General features: G+C 30.3%; 1 protein-coding gene across 1 annotated transcript in view; it reads right to left on the bottom strand.

The window, feature by feature from the left end:
* Positions 1-24,360, bottom strand: part of SI (sucrase-isomaltase) — a 78,830-nt gene extending 54,470 nt beyond the window's left edge. The window contains exons 1-14 of the mRNA XM_012783233.2: positions 24,243-24,360; positions 22,889-23,016; positions 20,010-20,130; positions 19,598-19,707; positions 18,513-18,664; positions 16,465-16,636; positions 15,157-15,256; positions 14,079-14,191; positions 10,631-10,756; positions 9,724-9,855; positions 9,517-9,636; positions 7,932-8,045; positions 2,529-2,613; positions 1,892-2,009 (exon numbers count right to left, since the gene is read on the bottom strand). Coding sequence (XP_012638687.1) covers positions 1,892-2,009; positions 2,529-2,613; positions 7,932-8,045; positions 9,517-9,636; positions 9,724-9,855; positions 10,631-10,756; positions 14,079-14,191; positions 15,157-15,256; positions 16,465-16,636; positions 18,513-18,664; positions 19,598-19,707; positions 20,010-20,130; positions 22,889-23,016; positions 24,243-24,360 — 1,709 coding nt within the window. The remainder of the gene's footprint in view (positions 1-1,891; positions 2,010-2,528; positions 2,614-7,931; positions 8,046-9,516; positions 9,637-9,723; positions 9,856-10,630; positions 10,757-14,078; positions 14,192-15,156; positions 15,257-16,464; positions 16,637-18,512; positions 18,665-19,597; positions 19,708-20,009; positions 20,131-22,888; positions 23,017-24,242) is intronic.
* Positions 24,361-24,753: the final 393 nt, after the last annotated feature.

Raw genomic sequence — 24,753 nt, 5'->3', positions numbered from 1 at the left:
ATACAGTGAAAAGAAATCTTGTAGGAATGACAGAGATTTTGAATGACTTCAGTCATCTTTTACCAAATTAAATAAACATGTGCTTTTGGTATTCACTCAACATTCATTTTGGAAATATATGGTTTAAACTCTTTGAAATCCTTTCATAAATATATTTAGTAACCTGAACTTGAGCCCTCTACAATGATTCTAATTATTTTTAATTTCTGCATTCTCAAATATTAGCAAGCATTGTTGGAATTAAACTTATATATTTAACTTAAATATATAATTAAACTTATATATTTAAACTTATATATTTAAGAAGGATTTTCTTGTTTTAGTTTCTAGAAGTCAGCTACCATCCACAACTACTAGCACTATTAATCTCTATTGCTATGCAACTATTACTGGTAATTTTTCCATAAATGAGAAATAGGAAAAATACACAAAAAAATTAAATCAGTATATAAAATTATGCATACTCTCCTAGTAAATATATAATACTATTCCTAGGCACTTTTGCATATTATAATCTTTATCATATTGAACAATAGGTTTTCTTTCTTACATAGAATTTATTTATATACTTCAATATATAATACTCTACTGAGTTTAAGAAGTACACACTGTGAAGACAGAGTTTAAGTGTTTTTGATATCATGGTATGATTTGGGACCAGAAAAACATGGGTGTGAATTAATACTCACTCATAAATGTTTAATTATGAGAAAATTACAAATATATTGAGGCCAGGATCTGTGTCTTACTGAGTATTGTATGATAGGACCTTAAACAATGCTTGGAAAATAGCAGATAATCAACATATTGTCTCCTTCTTTTGTTTTTTAGTATGTTTTGTAATACATTGCATTAAAAAGTTACTTGGGGGGATACTACTTAGTGAACATTTTACCTGAGACACTAGTTTTTGAAAAATAGTTGTATTAAAAAAAAAATCTACAACACCTAAGTAGACATATAAGAATAACATTTATCGGGTGTCCGGCAGGTAGGAGGGTGGAGGAGGGGATGGGTATATACAAACACAATGAATGAGATGTGCACCGTTTGGGGGATGGTCACGCTTGAAGCTCCGACTCGAGCGGGGAGGGGGGGCATGGGCAATATACATAACCTTAACATTTGTACCCCCATAATATGCCGAAATTAAAAAATAATCTGTTCTAGGAGAAAAAAATTTCCAGGCCAACTGTCAAGTTCACGTTTAGAACACAATTATATTCAGAGATGGCAAGCTGAATCAAACTTTTAGAGCTGAGGTCCCCAACCCCAGGGTCACAGACCAGCATAGTGCATGCCGCCAGGATCCGCACCGCACAGCAGGAGGCAAGAAAAGCCCACCTGCAACCACAGCCTCTCCCCATGGGTCACATCACCACGGAAACCACACCCCCACCACACCTGCCAGTCAAATCGGCAGCGGCATCAGACCCTTACAGGAGTGTGAACCCCACTGCAAACTGCACATGCGAGGTATCCAGGTTGCGCTGCACCCAGGAGAATCCAACACCTAATGATCTGAGGGGGAGGATTCCCCCTCACCCGCACCTAAGACTTCCCACCCGTCTCCTGGAAAAACTATCTTCCGCAAAACCAGTCCCTGGTGTCAAAAAGATTGGGGACTGCTGTTTTAGAAGATGACTTAAATCTATGAATTAAAAAAGAATCTCAGTTAAAAACATGTACCCTGTAATTCTCAATAACTTGAGTTGCAAGTTTATGAATTTTAGTAAAAAACTGATCATTTCAATGCGGTAAATTTTTAGCAAGAAAATATTTATCTTTGTTTTCTTTCTTATTCTTGATATTTCCTAACTATTGATAAATTATCAAAAAACATTTCTGAATATTACATATGAAGAGATTTTCTGAATGAAATTACACTTACTTCTCTGTGGCTATAGCCATGCTGTATCCATAGAGGCAATGAACATCATACTGTTTCCCCCAGTACTGCACAGCATCCATGCAAATTGTTTTAGAATATAGGAGTTTGTCAAGAATATCTTAGAGAAAATATATAAGAAGCATTTCTTAAGAGACATTTTTCCATTTTAAACTTTATATTGCTTTTATGATTTTCTATGTAAATCATACTTAGTCAAAAATAATGAAAGAAGCAATAATGTAATTAAACTAAATTCTAATTTGGTCTTTACCTTCCACTTCTGTTGAGCTTGGAATAACTATTAGTTTTACATTTATTAATACATTAATAATTATTCTGCTTCCTGACTTCAATAATAAATAAACGTATTGAAAAACAGTCTTTAGTAGGTATATAGAAATAAACACATAGATAGTGTGCATCATATACCTACAGACCCATTTTAATGATTTGTAGTAGATTACTTAAATATAATCCTAGGTAGGAAATATTTTGGGTGAAAGAAGAAACAAATCCTTGATTTTAAGATTGCAGAATTATACCAAAGATTATAATTTAGAAATATATGCTACAAATTACCAATTAAGAAGAAAATAATTGTCAATTAATGGTAGTTACATAACCAGATAAAATTTACCTGGAGTAAAAGGTGGATAATTCAAATTGTTATGAGCGCATCCTTTCTTTGAGCCTTGAATAAAGCTGGAAACTTCATTCATGTCCTGAATAGATATAAAATAAAGAACAGCCTATTTAAAATACTTACAAATCATATAAGCAGAAACTGTCTAGTTGTTTGAAAATGTTTTATATAAGGCAGCCATGATGTTATTTCCCTCCCAGAAGACAAATATAAGCTACCAACCTAAAAATAAACTGAATGTATATATGGGATAACATAGGTGTCTTAGATATAGGATTGAGAAATTCTAAACAGTTAAAATGTATTTCATTTACCTACTTTTAATTACACATATGAGACATCAATTGTATTATAAGCATTAAGCAAATATCTTTTCTAATTAGTTGTGTTGATCTTCTCCCTGTGAGTCTATCATTATACACATTCCTAGCACATTCATTTATTCAACTTATCTTGTTTTGGATGGCATTTATCTAGCCCACAGCTCCTATACTCTCATGCAGGAATGGAAGTGAAAAAAGGTAAATAGTTTTTTAGTATTCTAATTAAAATAGTTATGACCTCACAGAAACCTTGAAAAAATTCTCAAGGAACCAATCCTAGGTCAGCTTGACCATATTCTGAGAACTAGTGATCTAAGGATCTTTTGAAGAAATAGTGATAGGATATTATGTTCAAATATTTTCTAGCAATTTAAATCTAGGTCCCAATCTTCTCCCACCACTTATTAGTTGTGTGACCATAACCGATTAAGTAGAGTATTTATAATAAAGAAAAGTATGTAAAATCATATACAATAACCATATGCTCAAGAAATATATATTTCTTCCTCCTCTGCTAATTACGTTGGGAAGTTCTATAAATGTTACGTCTTATTTTCCACATCTCTTTAATATAATAAATTGTCTCTGCTCTCATAAAGGCGTCACTCAGTCAAATCCTTATATCTGTGTTAATTTTATTCCCCTGAGAAATATATCTTATTTATGAGACTTCTCTCCTCCCATCCACATTGTCCTTGTTTTAAGACCCAAACCAATTTTCATCTTCTTGAGTCCTCCTCCTCTTATTCTAACTTTCAAGCATCTCCTTTAACTTTAAAACTTCTGTATTGACTTTGCAATGGTTGGATCTATCTCTCATACTGCTTTCTGAATCCTCCTAAATACTCATATTAATATTTATTAATATATTTAAAAGTGTTCTAGCTGAAAGTATCATATCACTTAAAAAGACTAATAAAAACATTTTTCTAAAAATATAAAAATGAATAACTTGTATTATAGTTAGACATTATTTTTTCATAAAATTATAACTGTAACAACTAGGTATACTAATTTAGTTTGTAAAGCTTCCCTGAATATTGGCTTTTTCTGATGCCATTACACAGAAATGATTACTCATCTCTATTATTTTCCAAACAATCTCATGAAAGTGTCCAGATTATGGATATGAAAAGAATCTAAAGAAACTTGTCACATGGAATTAAAATGAGAAATTAAAGGTGCTCAAAGTTTATCATTGTGATGTAACTTTTAAAAGGTAAATATATCTATTTCCAAAATATTTTCAGAATATCCAAGAATGAATGAAAATAACTTAGTTATTCTAAAGCATAAAATACCTAGAGCTACATTGAAGTTATTTCTTTAAAATTACCTGGAATATTATACTCAATTTTGTGTGCATGTGTCCAGTAAAAATTAATAAAGAAACACTTATACAACCAATAAGTTTAATAAATGTAATTATGTTCTGTTCATGAATCTACCAATTAAATTAAATTTAAAAAGAAACTGCTGAAATTCATAATTTGGGAATAGTGAGTTGTATTAATTTAATTTTAAAAGAATCCTTTTCTAAACCATTTTAACATCTTTTGTATATAGTATAGTTGAGGAATTACAACCCAAAACACTCAGCTATGAAATTTATGTTATTTCTCTTTGAGTATATATGTGAAAACTTGCCATAAAATGTATTAAATTTTTCAGCACTCAAAGTAGACATTATTATGAAATTTAAGAAAAACATAATTTTTAGAAAAATATTACTGGATTTCACAAGAAAGAAATAATCAAAAATTTAGATATTAAAAGTTTTATCATACAACAACATAAATATGATTATATCAGAATATGATAATTTTGCCAGTTCACAATATACAGAAAAATAGTCTTCTGAACTCAGGAAGATAAATTACTAACCTACTAAAGGAAAAAAATACTTGTACATGATTTTAACTATATTTTACATTAAATGTGTCATTTACTATTTTATTATCTTTCATTAAAATATGTCTAAAGTATGTCTATTTGGCAAGATTGTACTAAATTATACTTACTACATATATTTTAATAGAATTTGTCTCTTCTAATGTATTTTGTAAATTTATCATTTTGAAAATTCTGAAAACATTTTTCTCAAATTTATTAAAATGATTTAAGTGAAATTATTTAATATTATGTAAAAGTAAATTAAATTAGTATTTTAAATATTACAGCTAGTAGATTCAAAGCATTGTAATTGTAAGGCAAAAGACTCAGTGGATTGATATTAATAAGTACACGTAGAGATATTCAAATATCATTCAACCATTTTAAGCCTACTAATGCTATTTTTAGAAATTATAAACTCTGCTTTGAGGATGTTTGTCAAGGTTCTTTAAAATTCATTGAAAATTGTGTGTAATGATCTGATGGCATTTTATCCCTTCACATTTAAGCTAAATCTCAATAAATTTAACCCCATTTTGTAAAGGATTGTAAAGAATTTCATTTTTTATGAGAATTACATGAAATATAGGAAGACTCTAATGAAATAAGTTTCTAGGTATTTTAATATATAAATACATTTGTATATATCTTCTTAAAGAATTTTATGCTTCCAGATATTCTATGGTAAATTATTACATTTCTTCACTGAAGAATTCTTCTTATATTTTTAAGAATGAAACCCTAATAACAACATAATATAAAAAATATGCCCATGTATCCAGAAAAATAAAAATGGCCTTTGGATTTTAAAAATATTGACCTGGCATGGTGCCTCACGCCTGTAATCCTAGCACTCTGGGAGGCCGAGAGGGGCAGATCATTTGAGCTCAGGAACTCAAAACCAGCCTGAGCAAGAGCGAGACCCCCATCTCTGCTAAAAATAGAAAGAAATTAGCTGGACAACTAAAAATATATAGAAAAAACAAATTAGTCGGTTATGATGGTTCATGCCTGTAGTCCCAGCTACTCGGGAGGCTGAGGCAGGAGGATTGCTTGAGCCCAGGAGTTTGAGGTTGCTGTGAGCTAGGCTGATGCCATGGCACTCTAGCCTGGGCAACACAGTGAGACTGTCTCAAAAAAAGAAAAAATATATATATACATATATTGCCTAATGATTTTATTTTGAAATCACAGCTTTAATTTTAATTATACCAAAAATAGTAGGCTCTTGTTTCTCAAGTATTAGGAGATTATCTCAAGCACAATGAAGGAAAAAGAGAATTCAAGCCTATTATATTTTATATGCAAAAATCTATATTTCGATGACATTAAGCACACATTATTTCCAAAAGTGATGTTAATATTTAAGCTTAAAATTCAAAAACATTAATACGGGAACCAAATTACAAATCTAGTAAATTATAAAAATATTTTTAAACTTGGCATAGAAATAAAACCTCACCAGTTAAATAACATTTCTTTTCGCTGAATTACGAAAAATAATCTAAAGAAAGTGAAAGAATAGATATCCAACTTAACAATATAATTTGGCAATCATTTAAGTAAAAGCTAGAAGCAGAATGTCCACTGCTTATACATAGTATGTATTAATTCACTGATATTTAATGAGCCTTGAAATTATACTGTTTTTTATGTAGTGATTTTTAATTTATTGTTTAAGGCTTAGTCAAAATGTTTTTATATTAGTATTGGAAAAACTCTGCCTTTCTCAGGTGATATTTTCCCTTTCATCCACTTCCTCTTTTTGGAGATGAATCAGGAATTTCAGTTTTCAATGGAAGCAGGGAGTAGAATATTTATTCTCTCTTTCTGTATCAGAAACTTTTTTTCACTTAAATCCTAAAGTACCATTTTATATCTTTAACTCTGCTGTAATTAAAATGTTTCCTAAGTAGGAAAGAAAAAAGACTAAAGAAACTTTTAATTTTGATTAAATAATTTAAGAGCTAGAATTACAAGTAAAGGTAAAAATCAGAGTGCAATTTTTTAATTATTTCTACCTATTATTAGGTACCAGCAGTGTAATCTCACTGACTTTGTATTAAATAACTACAGCCTCTCCATCTTCATTCTGTTACTATCATCATAGAAATTCTGAAGGTTACACTTACTTTTTACTCAATTCCAAATTGTCAGCAGAAAACATAATATTCCTATTTTTGAATTTCCTACAACAAACCTGACAGGAGCATGGTGCAAAATAACCATTTTTAAGTAAATGACTATTTGAATAAATAAATGAATAATTAAAATAATGACAATGAGTAGTAATTACTTTAGGAAAATGGAGATAGTGTGGCTATAAACAGCCAAAGAAATATAGCTATGCCAAGGGTGTTCATTATGTTTATTTTTTTCAAAATCCTATGCAGTTGTGTATTACTTTTGAACAAAATCCTGGTCTTCCTTCTGTATTTGGGCCATCAGAGTTTTTTTTCTAAAATATAGACTTCTGAGATCACCAGGTAGTTTCATTTCTGAAATGTGTTACAGTTACCATAAGCAAAGGCACTAACCCTTGGACTATCATCCAATACTATTCTATACCATAAGCACAGCAGCAGGCTATCAACAGCCAGCTAGAGATACGAAACTTCATTGAAGGAAATTTCTAAACATGTGCGTTCCATTAATAACTTTACAAGTATTTTAGGGTTTTGTTTATTACTGTTGTTGTCTTGAGATAAAAAACACTAAACCTATTGCCAATTTGGAATTGTTATATTCCCTAGCTTACTAAAAGGAAATCTCTAAAGGGCGGAGCTTTCTTCAGATCCATATTGCTGCGAATGTTTGACAATTTTAAACTTTAATAAGTGTTTTCGGAATTGCACTGCTATACATTTGTCACCAAATCTCATTAACTGTTTTTCAGATAAGTTACTTGTCATAAAGATATAACACCTTAGTTACAGATACAAAATTTATTCTATGAAGTAATTACCAGGGAAGGAAAAAAAATCTCAATTTGCATTTTTAGATCTTATTCTTTTCTAGCCCATATACATGACAAGTATATTTATATATCCTAGAAACAAAATTATGGGAACTTTTAATTTTATGTTGAATATATCAGAAAAAATATATCTTGATTTAATTTTTATAAATAAAAAATTTTATGGTCATTGACCAAAATTACCAGTTTAAAATAGCTACTTACAATCCAAATTCCATCGTATTTCACTCTTTGATAGAAAATATTGCATTCATTTGCCCACCAATCTATGCAGCTTGGATTAGTGAAATCAGGGTATACTGTTAATCCTGGCCATACCTAGAAGGATAGATCATACACATATATACATAAATATAAGGAAAAATAAATAAATGGAATTTCACACTAATTGAGTTAAGAATAGTAAAAATCATTAATATTATGCTATTGTACTTCTTTAGGTACATGTGACCTATGCACTATCTATATTCACAATAATCTCGGGCCTACTTTAAGATATATTTAAAGGAGAGACGTTAAAGTAAAAGAGAGTGAGGTAATGAAGTATTTAGGAAAAGAAAAATATAAGAACATGAAATAAGGCTGCCATTTGCAACTAAATTTATTTCTGAGCATCCTTGTAGGTTAGGTCAATAAACAAACAAACAAAAGAAAACATATATAATATATTCTTTGATAAAAGAAAGCATATTACTTCATTTCCAAAGGCATTGGCTTCCAAAAACTAAAAATAAAAAAGCTTATTTTATATTTAATTTTTATTCACAAAAATAAATAAGATACATATACTGGGTACTGTTTCAAGGATTTTTAAGATTATTAACAGTTAATCTTTATTAAAACTTTAGAAGGTGGGTTCTATTTTTATCACTACTTTACAGGTGAGGTAGAGACTATAATTATACTTATTTTGCAGATGAGAAAAGTGATGCATGGAGAAGTTAAATAAGTTTTTCAAAGTCACCCCACTAAAACATACAGCAGAAATTCAAACCCAGGAAATTGTATATCTGAGTCCATGATATTAAATAATATATGCTTCTTAAAATTATTTTGCATAATTTTACTTATTGCTTATAACAGTAGGCAAGAAAATTTCAATTTCAGAGAAATTGAGAAAAATTATATCGTTTTATATACAATTAATCCATATTGGTTCTCTGATCTATCCATATCCAACACAGTAGGCATTAAAAATATATATTCTGTGAAATATTAATAGGTATTGAGGCTAGGAAAATGTGTGGGATTTTTTTCCTGATGAAGCTCATAATCAAGTGAAAAAGACTTTCCCGAGAAAGTCTCCTGATTCTGCTTCTTATTAGTTCTGTGATCTTAAGAAAGTTACTTTGCTTATCTGAGATTCAGTTTTTTCCACCTGAAAAATGAGAATTTTTATCATAGCAATCATTTTATTGTGAGATTAAAATTTTGTGCCCATTAAATGTGTTTAATTTACATTTGTAATTATTTATATCAAAATATGCATGGACTTTTAATTGTTATAATAATTTTTGGTATTTAATATATTTTGTTAACTTTAGTTTTGTCTAACATTGAACATTATTTGGCATCTGTTTTTTACTCTCTGTATGACTTTTTATGAGAATTGTTTTAGAGATATTTGGAATACTTTCCTTTGCCTAAAATTTCCCTCCCCAATTAAAATATCAAAACCAGAGTTGAAAGCAAATATATGTACACACACACACACACTCTCTCACAGAAACTTTGTTGTTGCATAGTAGAAAATTTGAATACCATCACTTTAATGAATATCATAATTTACCTCTCCAATAATGGCTGTAGTTCCATCTGACTCATTTACCCATGCACCCACTGCATTTCCCCTGTCATAGGGTTCATATGCTGCTCCATTAGCACGTTTATCTATGGAAATTGCAGGATCCTAATAATAGAAAAAAGAAACTATAGAAAATCTATTAACTTAAAAGTGTATAAATACTAAAAATATATTAACATAATCAGTCATTACCAAGATGATGACATATTTCTGTCCATGGTCATGCAAATCTTGAACAAATTCAGGGAGCCCTTGAAATGCAACTTCATCATAAGTAAAGTCTTTCCTGTCTTCCATATAGTCAATATCAGTGACCTGTGTATCCTGAAAGTAACACACTATATTTCAACAAAGGATACTGAAAGAACTCTCTAATCACATCAACTTGTAAGCCAAATGAACTTGTATTATAAATATAAAGATTAAAAGCTCGAGCAAAATGACTCATGCCTATAATCCCAACACTTTAAGAGGCTGAGGGGGTCACTTGAACCCAAGAAATTTGAGGCTGCAGAGAGCTATGATCTAGCCACTGCACTCCAGCCTGGATGACAGAGAGAGGCCCTGTCTCTACAAAGTAAATAAATAAACAAATAAACAAACAAACTTGTATTCCTTCAATTTCATTAAAAAAGCCGTGATATTGTTTACAAAACTAGTTTTTTCTTAATTCTTAAGTACAAAAGCATTAAATGATTATCCACATTTTTTCAGAGATGATGACTGGTATGTATTTTTTTATATGTGGGTTTCATTGTACAGAAAACAAGACCTTACACATTTCAGAAAATTATTTTAAAATATATAGGCTCTAAAATTAAGGTCTATTTAAAAAACTGAATATGATTTTATTCACAGTTAAACATGTATTCTGTTCTAGTATAACTAATAATCAGTTCTTCAGAAGTATATATTTTTAACTTTCAGAAGGCCTGGGCATTAGGTATGGAGATAAATAGATTTTAGGATTAAAAAGCAGTTTAATTATAAATATACAGCATATAATATAATATACATTAGTTATTCCTGACAATTTCCTATACTTACTGTATTTGACAATAATTGATATATATTCCCACAAACCCTTCATTCTACTTACAAATGGTATGCCAGCTTCCCGGTTTCTTTGTACCACTTCTTTCACTACATCTAGTGACCTATAATTCCAGCGACTCAGTTGGAATCCAAGACTCCAATATGCTGGCATTGCTGGTAGTCCAACAAGCTTGAAATAAATGAACATTTAATTAGTTTTAATACAAGAAAATGAATTTAGCATTAGTAACTAATATTAATGTGCTTCTTATTTTGTTACATCTCTGGTAGTCACTTAAGCGTACTTATTTTAAACAAAGGTTAACATTACCTGTATTCTAAAGTGGTTCCTAGACATTCTGTTCAAATTTTGCTATGAACCCTTAACAAGTTTATGTTTTGTCCCTAATATTTTATTTTGTTTTGAAAAATTAGAAAGTGCAGCATTCCAGAAAGTAATGTTGGTTAAGATACCTTTTGTTCATCATGGAAAGTTAAAAGAGAGAATGAAAGAATAGCAATAAAAAAATAATGAGATGAAAGGGAAATTGTCCGGTAACACCTCCACTTTCTATAACAACAAAAAAAAGTCATCACATACGAAACAAAGATGTTAAAAGTACATAATCTCTATTCCTTTATACTTTGGTAGTTATTTATCTCCTGCTTTGCAAAAATGTTAGTAAAATATATGTTTTACAATGCTCCCAACCAGTTATTGCATAGAGTGCTTATCTCATTCATATACAGGGCCTTGGCTTCTTCCCTTCCCTGGGGTCATGTGGATCACCTTCTCAGATTCCTCTGGTGGCCCAAGCAAGTTCAATGCACAATGGAAAAAGAAAATCAGTTGTCTCAGAAGATACAACTTTGCACACGGAAATTTAGATGTAACTGCCACTTCTTTTCCCCACTAAAAACTGTGTATTAGGTTACATAAAGAAAAATAATCTTATTTGGCATAATCATTCTTTTTGGTTTAGGCATATATATATATATATATATATATATACACATATATATGCATGTGTGTATATATATATATACACATATATATTTTTGAATACATGATTTCTCCACAGTCTATGTCTAAAAACCCATGATGCAAAAAAACAAGGAGAAATTATTCATGCTGAATTACTATTTTCTATTCAATTCAAGTATTAATCCTAATTTTAAAATAACTTGATAACAAATAAAGCTCTCTAAAAAAATAAGCATTTTTCAAATTATATTCCTAAACACCTTATGATTCATTGAATTCTTTAAACATTTGGACATGTGATTGAAATTTCTTCTCATACGTGTGTGAAGTACTGTTTATATATAAATAAAATAATTTATGTTTCTCATATATATGTGAAATATTTATTTTATATATTTATTTAAGTATTATTTATTTTTTAATTTATATGTATACATTGCCTTTAAAACTGATTAAATTGGAACTAACTGATGAGCACACATGTACACAGAGGAATGTAAAACTTAATGGAAATCAAGCAGGGAGCAGAGAAAGGAGGAGAGGGGTGAAAACCTAGTTCTATTTGGGTGATGGGCATACTTATAGCCATGACACAAGCACTACAAAAGCAATTCATGTAACCAAAAACATTTGTACCCCCTTAATACTTTGAAATAAAAAAAAATAGGTTAAAAAAAGACTTATAGGCCGGGTGCGGTGGCTCACGCCTATAATCCTAGCACCCTGGGAGGCTGAGGCAGGTGGATTGCTCGAGATCACGAGTTCAAAACCAGCCTGAGCAAGAGCGAGACCCTGTCTCTACTATAAATAGAAAAAAATTAATTGGCCAACTAATATATATAGAAAAAATTAGCTGGGCATGGTGGCACATGCCTGTAGTCCCAGCTACTCGGGAGGTTGAGGCAGGAGGATTGCTTGAGCCCAGGAGATTGAGGTTGCTATGAGCTAGGCTGACACCACGGCACTCACTCTAGCCTGGGCAAAAAAGCGAGACTCTGTCTCAAAGAAAAAAAATAGCCTGCTAAAACAATCTGGTCATTAAAATTAATTATGTTTCAACTTTAGCAAATTGAGACCACTAATAGGTTAGCTTATTAGGCACAGAGAATAATTTGTTTTTCTGTAAATAAGAAATAAAGTTTCTTCTGCCTACTCTCTACACAGTTGTAACATCATTTAAATGTAGCAGTAGTTAATAGTGCTATATTTTATACCAATCTTTCACCTCATTGCTTAGCTTCAAGCCTCTACAAGTCTACCCATAAAATGTTGTAAGCAAGTATACTACTATACTGTATGTATGCTGCATTCACATGTCAAGCATGCCTCAGACTCAACTCAACTACTGATGACCACAGACTTTATTCAGCATTAATATGGCACAACTATGCCAACAAATGTTTGACCAATCACATGTCAAATTCTTTCTAAAAGCATACTGTCTCTCTTTTTCTTTTTTTTATGTGATAATCATACACAAAGGTTGTATATACAACCAGGCCAGTCCTGAAATGTAATTATAATTTTATATTACAGAAACTGGAAATTTTGAGTCCTTTTTCTTAAAATTCACATTTATGTACAGAAATTTAGAAATTGTTATCGTAAATGAATCAACTGTGTAAAATTCTAGCTAAACTCATTTCAGATTTCTGTATCCTAACTGAAGAATTTTTTTGGATGGTAAATACTTTGAGATTATTTTTGGAAATGCAAATTATATATCGAGAAGTAAATTAACAATATAAGATTTTTTTTCAAATAGACATGATCTTTGAATCTTATACCAATGAAAATAATTTCCTTTTCCGTGATAACACTAGGAATCGTATATGCCAACTGTTATAGGAGAACAATTACATGGGAGGAACTTTTAGAATCAGGCTTGATGAAAGTCCTGGATTCCTCACCTGTCTAAGTCTATATTGGGCTCACGTACACTAAAATGCTACTTAACATGTAAGTGAGAGTTGCTTAGATAGTTACTTAAGATGTAAGGCTTCAGACTAGGTTTCAAACTCCACCCCCTCTTGGCCTGAGAAGGAAAACCAGTTTTCCTGAAGCTTGCCTGCTATGCATTTATACCAACTTTTACTGGCCTTTCTCACAACTCAGTTACCTCTAGGATTTTGATTACATGAATACGTGATCTACAAATTCATTGCCTATCTTCAGTAGTGAGGATAAGATACTTCCCTTTCTTTGCTTTATTCCACTAAAGTAAGTTATGCATAAGTAAAGATTTACTATGCAACATATCAAAGAAATTCAGCACTTGAACCCAGCAACCTAGAGGCAAGAAACCATTTTGAAATTAGAAATACAGACATTTAAGTATACATAAGGTTCACTGTATAGAGAAAAAAATAACAACTATGTATTTGTATCCTTAAAATGGTAAGATTTTAAAATATGATTAGCTAAGAGGCCCCTGATAAGTAAAATAAAGTTATCTAAATATGTAAACACGTTAGATGAAAGAAAAGTCTGGCAGAAAAGATTTTTATAAAATAGAACTAAAACACACCTCTTGATATTGTTGAACTACTTGTTCTGGTGTATCTCCTAGAAAGATGTAAAAATCCAGAATGCCACCAGTAACTCTGTAAGTTACTATAGGAGTAGGCTGGATGAAAATCTCTACAAAATAAAAATTCAAAAAGTACATGTAAATGGCAGAAAGGTACATAGTAATAAAATAATTGCAAAATTAATTTAAAGTACTTTATATTAACCACATTATTTTACACTATTTTTAAATAATTGAGAAGAAATAAGATGTTGATTGTAGGAATAGCACAGGAGAAAAGTAGAATGCTGCCGGGTATGAAGCTTATAATAGGATATCTCAGATATTTCCTTTTACAGATTTGGGCAAAAGCTTCCCTGGATACTGCCTTGTAAAGGATAGAGAATTAGTCCTCTTACAACAAAAAGATTTCTTTTTAAAATGGCATTTCAATTAGTCATTTTAATAGAAGATTCTCTGAAAGATCAGATTATCATATATTAATTTCTAAGAAGGAAAAACCAAATGTTTTAAATTTAACTCTTCTATATTTAAGAGATAGTAATTGACTCCATAACCATGTAATAAACTGATCCTGTTGGAACATTATTAATTTTTGTAACTTTTTATTATCATTGATTCACCTATTAAATAAATATTGAACTCACAATATTAAAAACCAAAAGATTCTACATTACTTGAATTGTGATAAACTAAAAAATTACTCTTTCTTTTTCTCACCTTTATAAAGACCTTTCTTTTATTTATTTGTAATGGCACATTAATCTATCTTGACAAATGAAGTTGTGGGAATGAAAATACTATTGCCATGAATGGTTTCAATTTTCCTCTCAAGGGAAAAATAGAGTGCCTGAATGGCATGACATAGCATACTTTCTCCAAAATAGAAGCATTGATATGCAAAAATGTATTGACTCACTAATTTCAGAACCTACATTTAATGAGTTTATATGCTAAAATCCTTAACAGTAGAGTTTACTCTGACATACAATATGTATGACTGGAATAAAGAGAGCAGTTAAAACATTTTGATTTATATCTCCTTTAAATATATTATCAAATAAATTAGTCTTACCCATTGCATTGCTGTTCATTAAAAAAACACCAAATGACTTTCCAGTAGTATCTTCAATGCACATGAAGAATGTGTGATGGCCATATAAATTATTATTATTCTATAAGGCAAAAATTTGAAATAAAATTTTCAAAGTGTATTTAAAATAAGTTATTTTAAGTGTAAATGAAAATAAGTGTATTTAAATAAACTATGTGTTAAAATGATCTTTATAAATTCATTTATATCTATAAATTCCCATATTTCTAATACTAATTTTCTTCACTATGTGTACATGTACACTATACATACACTGTAGCACATTTGAGCCAAATCAATCATGAACCAATAAAAAATAATTTTTTAAAAATGGTATACAACAAGCATGACATGTACTCACCATCAAATTGGTATTAACTGATCAACACTTATATGTACATATAGTAATAACATTCATCAGGTGTCAGGCAGGTTGAGGGGAAGAGAGGATGGGTATATATACACACCTAATATGTGTGGTGTGCACCGTCTGGGGGATGAACACACTTGAAGCTCTGACTGGGTGGAGCAAAGGCAATATATGTAACCTAAATATTTGTACCCCCATAATATGCTGAAATTTAAAAAAAATGGTATAATCTTTGTCCTCAAGAATCTCATATTCCAGAAGGAGAAAAAAATATATACAAGAATAATACACTGTGATGATTGTCATACTAAAATACAAATAAAAGCTCATGAGAGAGTTTGGGAGATTTTTATGAAGTTTTTATGAAGTGAAACTTCAGATGAGCCCTCAATAATGTATTATCTGAATGATAAAGAACCTTAAGTTTTAGTACTTGCAAAGAAAACCAAATACCTGTGCAGATATTTGAATTTCTGGAAGATTATCATATTTTTGAACTAGATAAAGAAGGGCAGAGATGCATGAGATAATTTTCAATAGATAAACAGACACCAATATGAAGACATGTAAAATATGATAAGTGTCTGGAATTATTTTAGTGCTGCGAGTAGCCATTGATGGGTTTAAGTACAAGAGTGACTGAAAAAGGAATAATAAAATATGAAAATGAAAGTTAAAAGAAAAAATCTATAAACTGGAAATGCTTGCTGAAATATAAAATCTGTTAGTCATTGAGCTAATTTACAATTTAGCAATCAATTATTCTCACCCCTAAAATAAACAAGCTTCCAGATTATGTGTCACTGACATTCAAATAGTTTAACTGATAATTTCAACTAAATGCTAGTTTAAAATAAGCTAAAACCATTATCTGCTCCAATATACTGATTTTATTTATAACAAGAAAAATAGTTCCTTACATCACCAGGAAGTTGATCTCGAGTAAAGATTGGCCATGTTTTCCAATATAAATCATGACGAAATCTCTTATGAATGTGTTCCCCAAGACCATACATATATTCACTGGGAAGTTTGGTGGAGATCTGTAAATACTGGTCAGAGTACACCAGGGGACCAATGCTGGTGTCAAACCTACACCATAAAATAAATTCATAAATTGTCTATAGACATATATAAAATGTTCTACCATATGAGTTTATATTAACATCATTCAGAATATTTCATTTTAAAAATGTCAGTCTTTACATATGTTCACTTTTTAAGAAACACTCAAATGATCCCATTGCCAGAACTTGTTCATTTTATCAGTACAATTTGCTTCGTCATGGCCAATATGTTTCACATGCATTCCCTCCTGTAAGCTTCATTAGCACCTTAAAGTCTAACTACCATTATCAATCCCATTTCACAGGTGACACAAATTGGGAAAATTGATTCCAAAGGTCATAAACTGGTAGTCAGCAGAGCCAGATGTCAAGCCTAGTTCTGTCTTGTTCCAGTGACTGATTTTTAAAATACGGTATTATACTGGTTTCCACACATTTTTACATGACCTTTATCTAAAAATTAAATTAAAAATCACTTCTTCCAAAAAAGAAAGAAGTTGTATATTTTATGGAGACCAAAAATATACTACAAGAAATGTTAAAGTATATTTAATATTTTTGTTTTCATTTTTATTGATAATAATTTTATATACATTGAGCCCTCTATATCTGTGAGTTCTGAATCTGTGGATTCAACCAACTATAAATGGAAAATATCTGGGAGAAAATGGTTTGTCACCTGTGTCCTCTACATCTACAGATTTTGTTTCTTGTCATTATAGCCTAAGCAATACTGTATAAGAGCCACTTACATAGTGTTTACATTGTGTTAGGTATTATAAATAATGTAGAGATCATTTAAAGTATACAGGAAGGTGTGTCTAGGTTGTAGCCAAATACTACATAATACTAGAACCCATACCCCAAGGATATCAATGGTTGATTTTATTTATGAAGTATTTATGGAATGTTTTGATATATGGTATTGAATTTACTGACTTTTTAAATCAAGATAATTAACATATCCATCAACCTACATCCTTTTTTTGTGGTGCAAACAGTTAGAACCGACATTACTCTCTTAGCAATGTTGAAAGATACATTAAATTTATTATTAACTATAGTCATTATGCTGTGCAATCGATCTTGAAAAGTTATTCCTTCTGTCTGACCCTTTGACCAACATCTCTGCATTCTCTCCAACCTCCAACCTCTGGTAACCACCATTCTATTCTCTACTTTTATGATTTTGACTTTTTTAGATTCCATATATATAATTAAGATTATACAGTATTTTTCTTTCTGGGCCTGGTTTTTTTCACTTAGCATTTAATATTTTTATACTTTAACACAAAAGCAATTGCAAAAGTATCAAAATATATTTAATAAAAGTAATTGCTGAGATTCAATATTGACAATTGCTTTATTAACATTTCTTGGGAATGAAGAGCATTAATCTTGAAAATATTCACAGGATATGACTAAATCCCTTGTATCAGTACCCCCTTTAATACATTCATAATGAAGGTATTAAGCCTATATTTAATTTAATATACATATAATTTTAGTATACCCATGAGAATTAACTCCTCTCTTAATATTAACTATTTGATCCTAAAAATTGACAACACAATATTATCAGTAAGGAAGGAAAGGTACAACAGGAGTTCTAGGTATGCAAAAATTACACAGGGCTATAATTGTATCAGTGATATTCTCCACACCTTCACCTTTGGAGTGCTCCAATTTGTGTATTCTCATTCACATTCTAGTACATTTCATCTACAGGAAACAAAAGCCCTCTAGGCTCATAACATTTACAAAGATGTATACCCATCCTTTTAATGGAGGATATTTATTCTTTCTGAAAATACCTTGACATTAAGACTTTCCTATTCGATAATAATAGAATTAAATTGACCAGTTATTTTATACAATTATAAAATAAAGTGATTACTTACAAAGTCCTGCTGTTGCTTTTCCTAATAACTTTGATATTAAATGGGTTTCTAGTAACCTGCACATCATACAATGTCTCAGAAGCTGTGGGTCCAGTAAATTCTTTTACAAACTGGTGAGGAACTTCATATCGTTTATTATTTGGATCAGTAATCTGCAAAGATTTAAACAAATTAGCATTACTTGATTCTAAACTATTATTAATTTTTAAATTTTGAATTAATCATTAAATGTAAGCTCCAAGTAAAAATAATATATTTTAAAATTTTATAGAAAACCGATGATAATCAAGTCATAACCTTCATTTTAATATTGTTGAATACACCAACCATATAAATTAAGAAATAAATAGTATTACAATTAGCTGGTTACAAAAACACCCAATAATCAAGTGAAGATTTTTATTGACTGATATAAAAATATCAACCATAGTATTACCAAATAATGATTATTGAATACTAGACTTTTGTGAATTGCAATATTCTCAGCTTTTTGGTGTTCACCCTGTAGGTAGTTCCATAAGAATTTTTAATTTTGTTTTAAGAAAACCCTTAGTTCCTGTGAAATTGTTGCTAGAAAAGTAATATACAAATTATATGGTGCTATTTTTACTTCCAAATAAAAAAAAAAAAAAACTCGTAAACTACTTGTTAAAAAAAAACCCGGCAAGAATCAGTTTCTTTAAAATCGTGAATACAATTAATACTCAGTAAAAAGGCATAGTGACTGTAAGTTGCATTTACATAGCACAGTTAACACTTTTCTCAAATTAAATTTTACTTAATCCTTCATCATACCCTGTAGTTTAAATAATAAAAATTACTAATGTTTATTGAATTTTAATTCTATTCGAGACACTATGTTAAGTATTTTACATTGACTATATTATTTAAGTTCTTCAAAAATAAGTGCTGAAGGAAATATTATCATTATATTTGACTAAACAGGCTCAGAGAAGTAGAGTCTAATTAGTCCTTTGCTTTAGAACAAATATTTCTCAATAGGGAAAGTATATTGCTACTATGAAAAGTGTGTTCATAAAATGTATTTTACTATTAAATCTTCTGTAAAAATATGAAAACCAAACCTTGAACCGGAAACGATTGGGTGTCTGATTTTGAGTTGTTAAAAGAACATTGTTAATGTCATTTCCAAAGAGTGTAGGTGCAGGTATCCTGTTTAATTTGGCTTCAAATCCTTAAAGAATGAAAAAAAAAAAAAAAGCTGACATGAATGATTTTAAGTATAAATACTAGAAATTATTAAATATTTTGTGTATTTTTATTATTTATTGCATTTATCACAAGTGAGTGCTTTTTAAATTATTAATAGATATAATCATGGAAAAAAGAAATTGTTCAGATAACCAATCTGAACATTCTTGTGTTCATACTTCTCATTGATTACATTTTAGATTTTTCCCAAAGAAAATATTAAAACATATTTTTGCTTCACTTGGAGTACATCATATTGAATCATTATGATACAGCATTTCTCACCAGTATTTGTTTCTGTAGTCTCTCCTTCCAGATTATAGCCATGGTTATCTGCGAAGAAGCACCAGGGAATAACAGAGTCATTCCATGGCCTCCAGCAGCAGCCTCGCTGTGCACAAGTTGCCTGATAAAATATTTTTTATAAAGGAATAATGTCATTAGTACTATTATCACATAGTTTCATTCTCTATTTTTCCAATGAAAAAATGTTTTAAAAGCAAGCTTATTCCTTCAAATATATAATATGCCAAAATAGCATTTGTTCTTTTGTTTCCTTTACTTGGAAGAAATATAAATATTTGATCAATTTAATTAACTACAACCTGTCAGAGATTTATGCTCAAGTTGTGATTATTAAATTCTCATATCAGTACAAATTTTTGTCTTGTTTTGTTTTTCTTTTTGAGACAGATCTCGCTCTGTTCCCTAGGGTAGAGTGTAGTATCATCATCATAGCTCACTGCAATATCAAACTCCTGGGCTCAAGCAATCCTCCTGCCTCAATCTCCCAAGTAGCGGGGACTATAGGTATGTGTCACGTGTTTTATGTGTATGTGTCATGTGTTTTACGTGTATGTGTCATGTGTTTTAAAAAGTTCTTGCCCCCTGGGCAATTTTATTCTGTTTTCATGGTGTTGATGCAGAGAGCTGAAATATTTTATTTGTACTAATTATGTACCAAGCTGTAGGTTAAGCTACAAATATGAAGATATGGCCCTGGATTAAATCCCAGATAAAATGTTTAGGATAGTTATTTCCACCTATTTATTAGTTCAATATTTAACTATTTAAAATCTTTTCACTAGTTTATACTTCAAGTGTCACAAATAGTTGCTGCAATTGCATTTAATAAATAAAATAAAATACTGAATTCTCAGTAATTGTATTATCTACATGAAAGATGTTAAACTAAAGAAAAAGTACAATGTTAATATAAAATATTGAGCAGCATCATGATAATGCTATGCATTTAGAGTGGTATAATTATAAATCTACTTACTGTTTAAATTTAATAGTGTGACACACTTTCATAATGTGAACACCTGAAGGGTTTACTCCCTTGGCTATTTACCATGAAAATAAGTTGAAAGCCTCCATGTTTAGTCAATTGAAAATATACATTAAACTTTTTCTCCTATTAAAAATTTCCCATCAAATACCATTTAAATGGTATCAGATACATTCACATATACATACACACATACATATCCATTTTGAACAGGAATATAATTGGATATGATCATTCTGGAGGTCTATTACTTATCAGAGTCTAAAGTGTATGTGACTTTTGATCAGGCAATTTTACCTCTAGTTATCTAAACTATAGAAATACTCCCAGCATTACAAAGAGATAGTTGTACAAAAATTATCATTTACGTAGTCTTTATAAAAGATTTTTTATAATGTTAGTACAAAACAAAGAGGTAGAATTAGACATTCATGTAACAATTTAGAAAGTTGTAAAGGTGCTAGTTAAAAAACAAGAGAAAAAATAATCACATTTTGACAAAATAAAAAATGTATAGCAAAACAGGCTTACATTAAATCCCTTAAAACATACTGTGGTAGTTTCCTAAGGCTTCCATAACATCTATGAAAAATGTGTCTTAAAACAACAGAAATTTATTCTCTCTCAGTTCTGGAGGCTAGTAGTACTAACTCAAGGTGTCAGCAGAGCCATGCTGCTTCCCAAGGCTCTAGGGAAGAATTCTCCCTTGTCCATTTCTAGCTTCTAGTGGCTCTTGGCAATCCTTGGCACTCTGTGACTTATAATCAGTGAGTAAGTTATAGGTGCTACTATTCCTAATGTTGGCTTAAGGAAAATCTCATCTATTTATAATTATTCATGGCAAATTAATCAGAGCATTATATGTTAAGTATGATGTAGCAAAGATGGGATAGGGTTAATAGAAATTTTATAGCTCATTTAGTTATGTGGTGGGGAAAGTGGCAAAGTTGAGATTTAGATATGAATATTATAATATTTGCAAAGGCAAATATTTGCAAAATGTCAATATATACATTCAGCCCACTATATCTGTAGATACAATAAACTGTGGATAAAAAATATTTGAAAAGTAACAGTACAATAAAAGTAATACAAATAAAAACGTGGTACAACTATTTGCAAGGTATTTACATCTTATTATATTAGGTATTATAAGTAATCTAGAGGTAATTTAAAGTATATGAAGGATGTGCATAGGTTACATGCAAATACTATGCCATCTTTTATAAGGGACTTGAACATCCACTTCCACAGATTTTGATATCTGCAAGTATCTTGGAACCAATTCCCTGTGAATACTCAGAGAGGACTGTCCACTCAATGACCTTTATTTACAAACAGGCTGATGAAGCTAAAGAAAGAGTCAATTCAGAGTTACATGAATCAAAACACTTATTCTTAATTTTCTCCATTTGATCTTCTTACATCCTAAGCCTCATATAATGAAAAATAATAATTTTTTTAAAAATTAGTATTATTTTTTTGCACAGGTACTTCTTAATACCTTCATTATAAATACTCTAATAAAGCAGAGATATTCTCTCTCAAATGTTCTATATTATCAAAGGTTATACTTTTTATCAAGAAGTAGATTTGAGAGGATACAATTTCATAAAAGTTTATAAAATTAACAATAACTCGTTAAGCACGGGTAAGTAGTAACTTGCTAATTTGAATTGAACAGAGATACAGAAAAGCAAGCTAAGTAACTTCTGTCATCCATCATTTGTTTATATGAAACTACAATAAAAAGACAAATGCAGCCTAATTAAAATCTAAATCCTTACTAATAATGTATTGATCCAATATTGAGCAATTATACAAATTATGATTTATATATTCATAAAAAATATTAAGGACTTTTGTTGCAGACCTGTGTTGGAAATTGTTCTGGAATGCAGTTTATTCTCACATTGACAGGATCATTTACGTTATTTGGACATTTTCCTGAACCAGAAGGATATGGAGTCGTAGCTGGACTTGAAGTAGAATCACTAATTTCTGGGAGGGGAAAAAACTCAATAAAATAAAACGTGACACTAAATTAATTTTTTCAGACTTTTCAAGTAATCAATACTTCATGAAAGAATACATGAATATATGCTAGAAATTGAAAAACATATTCGTATTAAAAAGGAGTTATCAAAAGGAAAAGATCCAAATAATAAGAAATTGACAGGGCAGAATCCTGTTGACTGTTTCTTCAGAAAAAATACATTCACAGAAGATCTTGGTGTAGATTCAAAAAGAAACAAAATATACATATGTGCCACATTAGCATTTGTGTTTTATAGCTGAAAAAAAAAATAGATAGAGAAACATGGATTGTAAAAAAAAAAAAAGGTGTAGAGAAGGAGACAACAAATTAGAGAACAGAAAAATAGGAGGAAGAAGATACTTTGAAGGGAATAATTTGATAGGTAGATAAAAGAAAGCCAGAATAATGAAGAAAAAGAGATCCCAACTCTATAGAAAGAACATTCTAGGAATCAGATATGGGTAAGACAAAACTGATTGCGCCACACTACAGAGAGATCTCAGTTGCTGGAAGACTGTAAAACAAAAGACTAACAGTAGTAGGAAATGCTAAAAACAATTAGACTAAAAGATGGTATGTAACATCCTTTACAATTCTGATTTTGTCAAGAGAGAATGATGAAAAAAGAGATTCGGTAGTCCAGAGTAGTATGCACCGAGATAAATTAGGATAGTAATATTTAGAAAAAATAAACAATTAAACACCTGAAGCCTATTTTCACCTTGCTTCTACCTTCCTTTCTCATACAACCTCTTTCTACTTAAAAAAAAAAAAATTGATCCAGAACAAAGAATATTCACCAAAATCTCCATCTCCTTTGCAAATATATGAAGGCCAGAGCAAAAACCCAGGCTTTCCCACTACTGAGAAGAATCTTGTTGGCAACAGTAGGTGATCATTCCACCTTTGTTAACAACTTGATCCTTTTGCCTCTTGGGTCTTTCTTAAGCAACATAAGTAGGGAAGGCAATCAATATCAGTGCATGTGGATTCCTTAATTACAATAACTGTTCATTAAAATAACTGGAACATAATGGAGACAAAAAGTTGGAGCAATTTTGTAACTTACTCTAGATCTTTCAATATCTGTTTTGTCTCATATAGATTATTTTTAAAAATCAATAACTATTGTGGAGTAACTTTCTCTTAACTTCACTATAATATATTAAGTATTTTTAATATTACTTACCGTCAACAGCAGGTGTCCTCGTTGCTAAAACAGCAACTAGGGCAATTGCTATTATGGTAACTATAGCAAAGAGGACAATCAGAGTGATTTCTAATCCACTAAATTTCTTTCTTGCCATCTAATGAAAGAAAAGAATATGCATTTAAAATGTAAAAATATATAACTATAGTAAACTACCATCAATTATCATGAAATTATATTCATTCTTTTTTAAAATAAGCACAATGCAAACAAAGCTGCAGACAGCTCTGTTACTAACCTGAAATAATACACACTGACAAAAAAAATAAGGAACACATGAAATTTCAAGTAAAAAGAAGGAGTTAGTGATGCAGTAGTACACTAAGATGAAAATATAGAGGGAAAAAAATATTTCCAAGTAGTAGTGTTTTGTCCTTTCAATTGAAAGCATTTTGTAAGTCAAGAATTTCCATTTGCCCTATGATTTTCAGTTCTCACAACTCTGAAGGATATCCTGTTATTCACATTTTATCGATTAGGAAATTCAAGC

The sequence above is a fragment of the Microcebus murinus genome, chromosome 1 (genome assembly GCF_040939455.1).
Source record: "Microcebus murinus isolate Inina chromosome 1, M.murinus_Inina_mat1.0, whole genome shotgun sequence".
In the NCBI taxonomy this organism is placed as follows: domain Eukaryota; kingdom Metazoa; phylum Chordata; class Mammalia; order Primates; family Cheirogaleidae; genus Microcebus; species Microcebus murinus.
The sequence above is the reverse complement of the archived record's forward strand: the minus strand, read 5'-3'. Positions and strand labels throughout refer to the sequence as shown.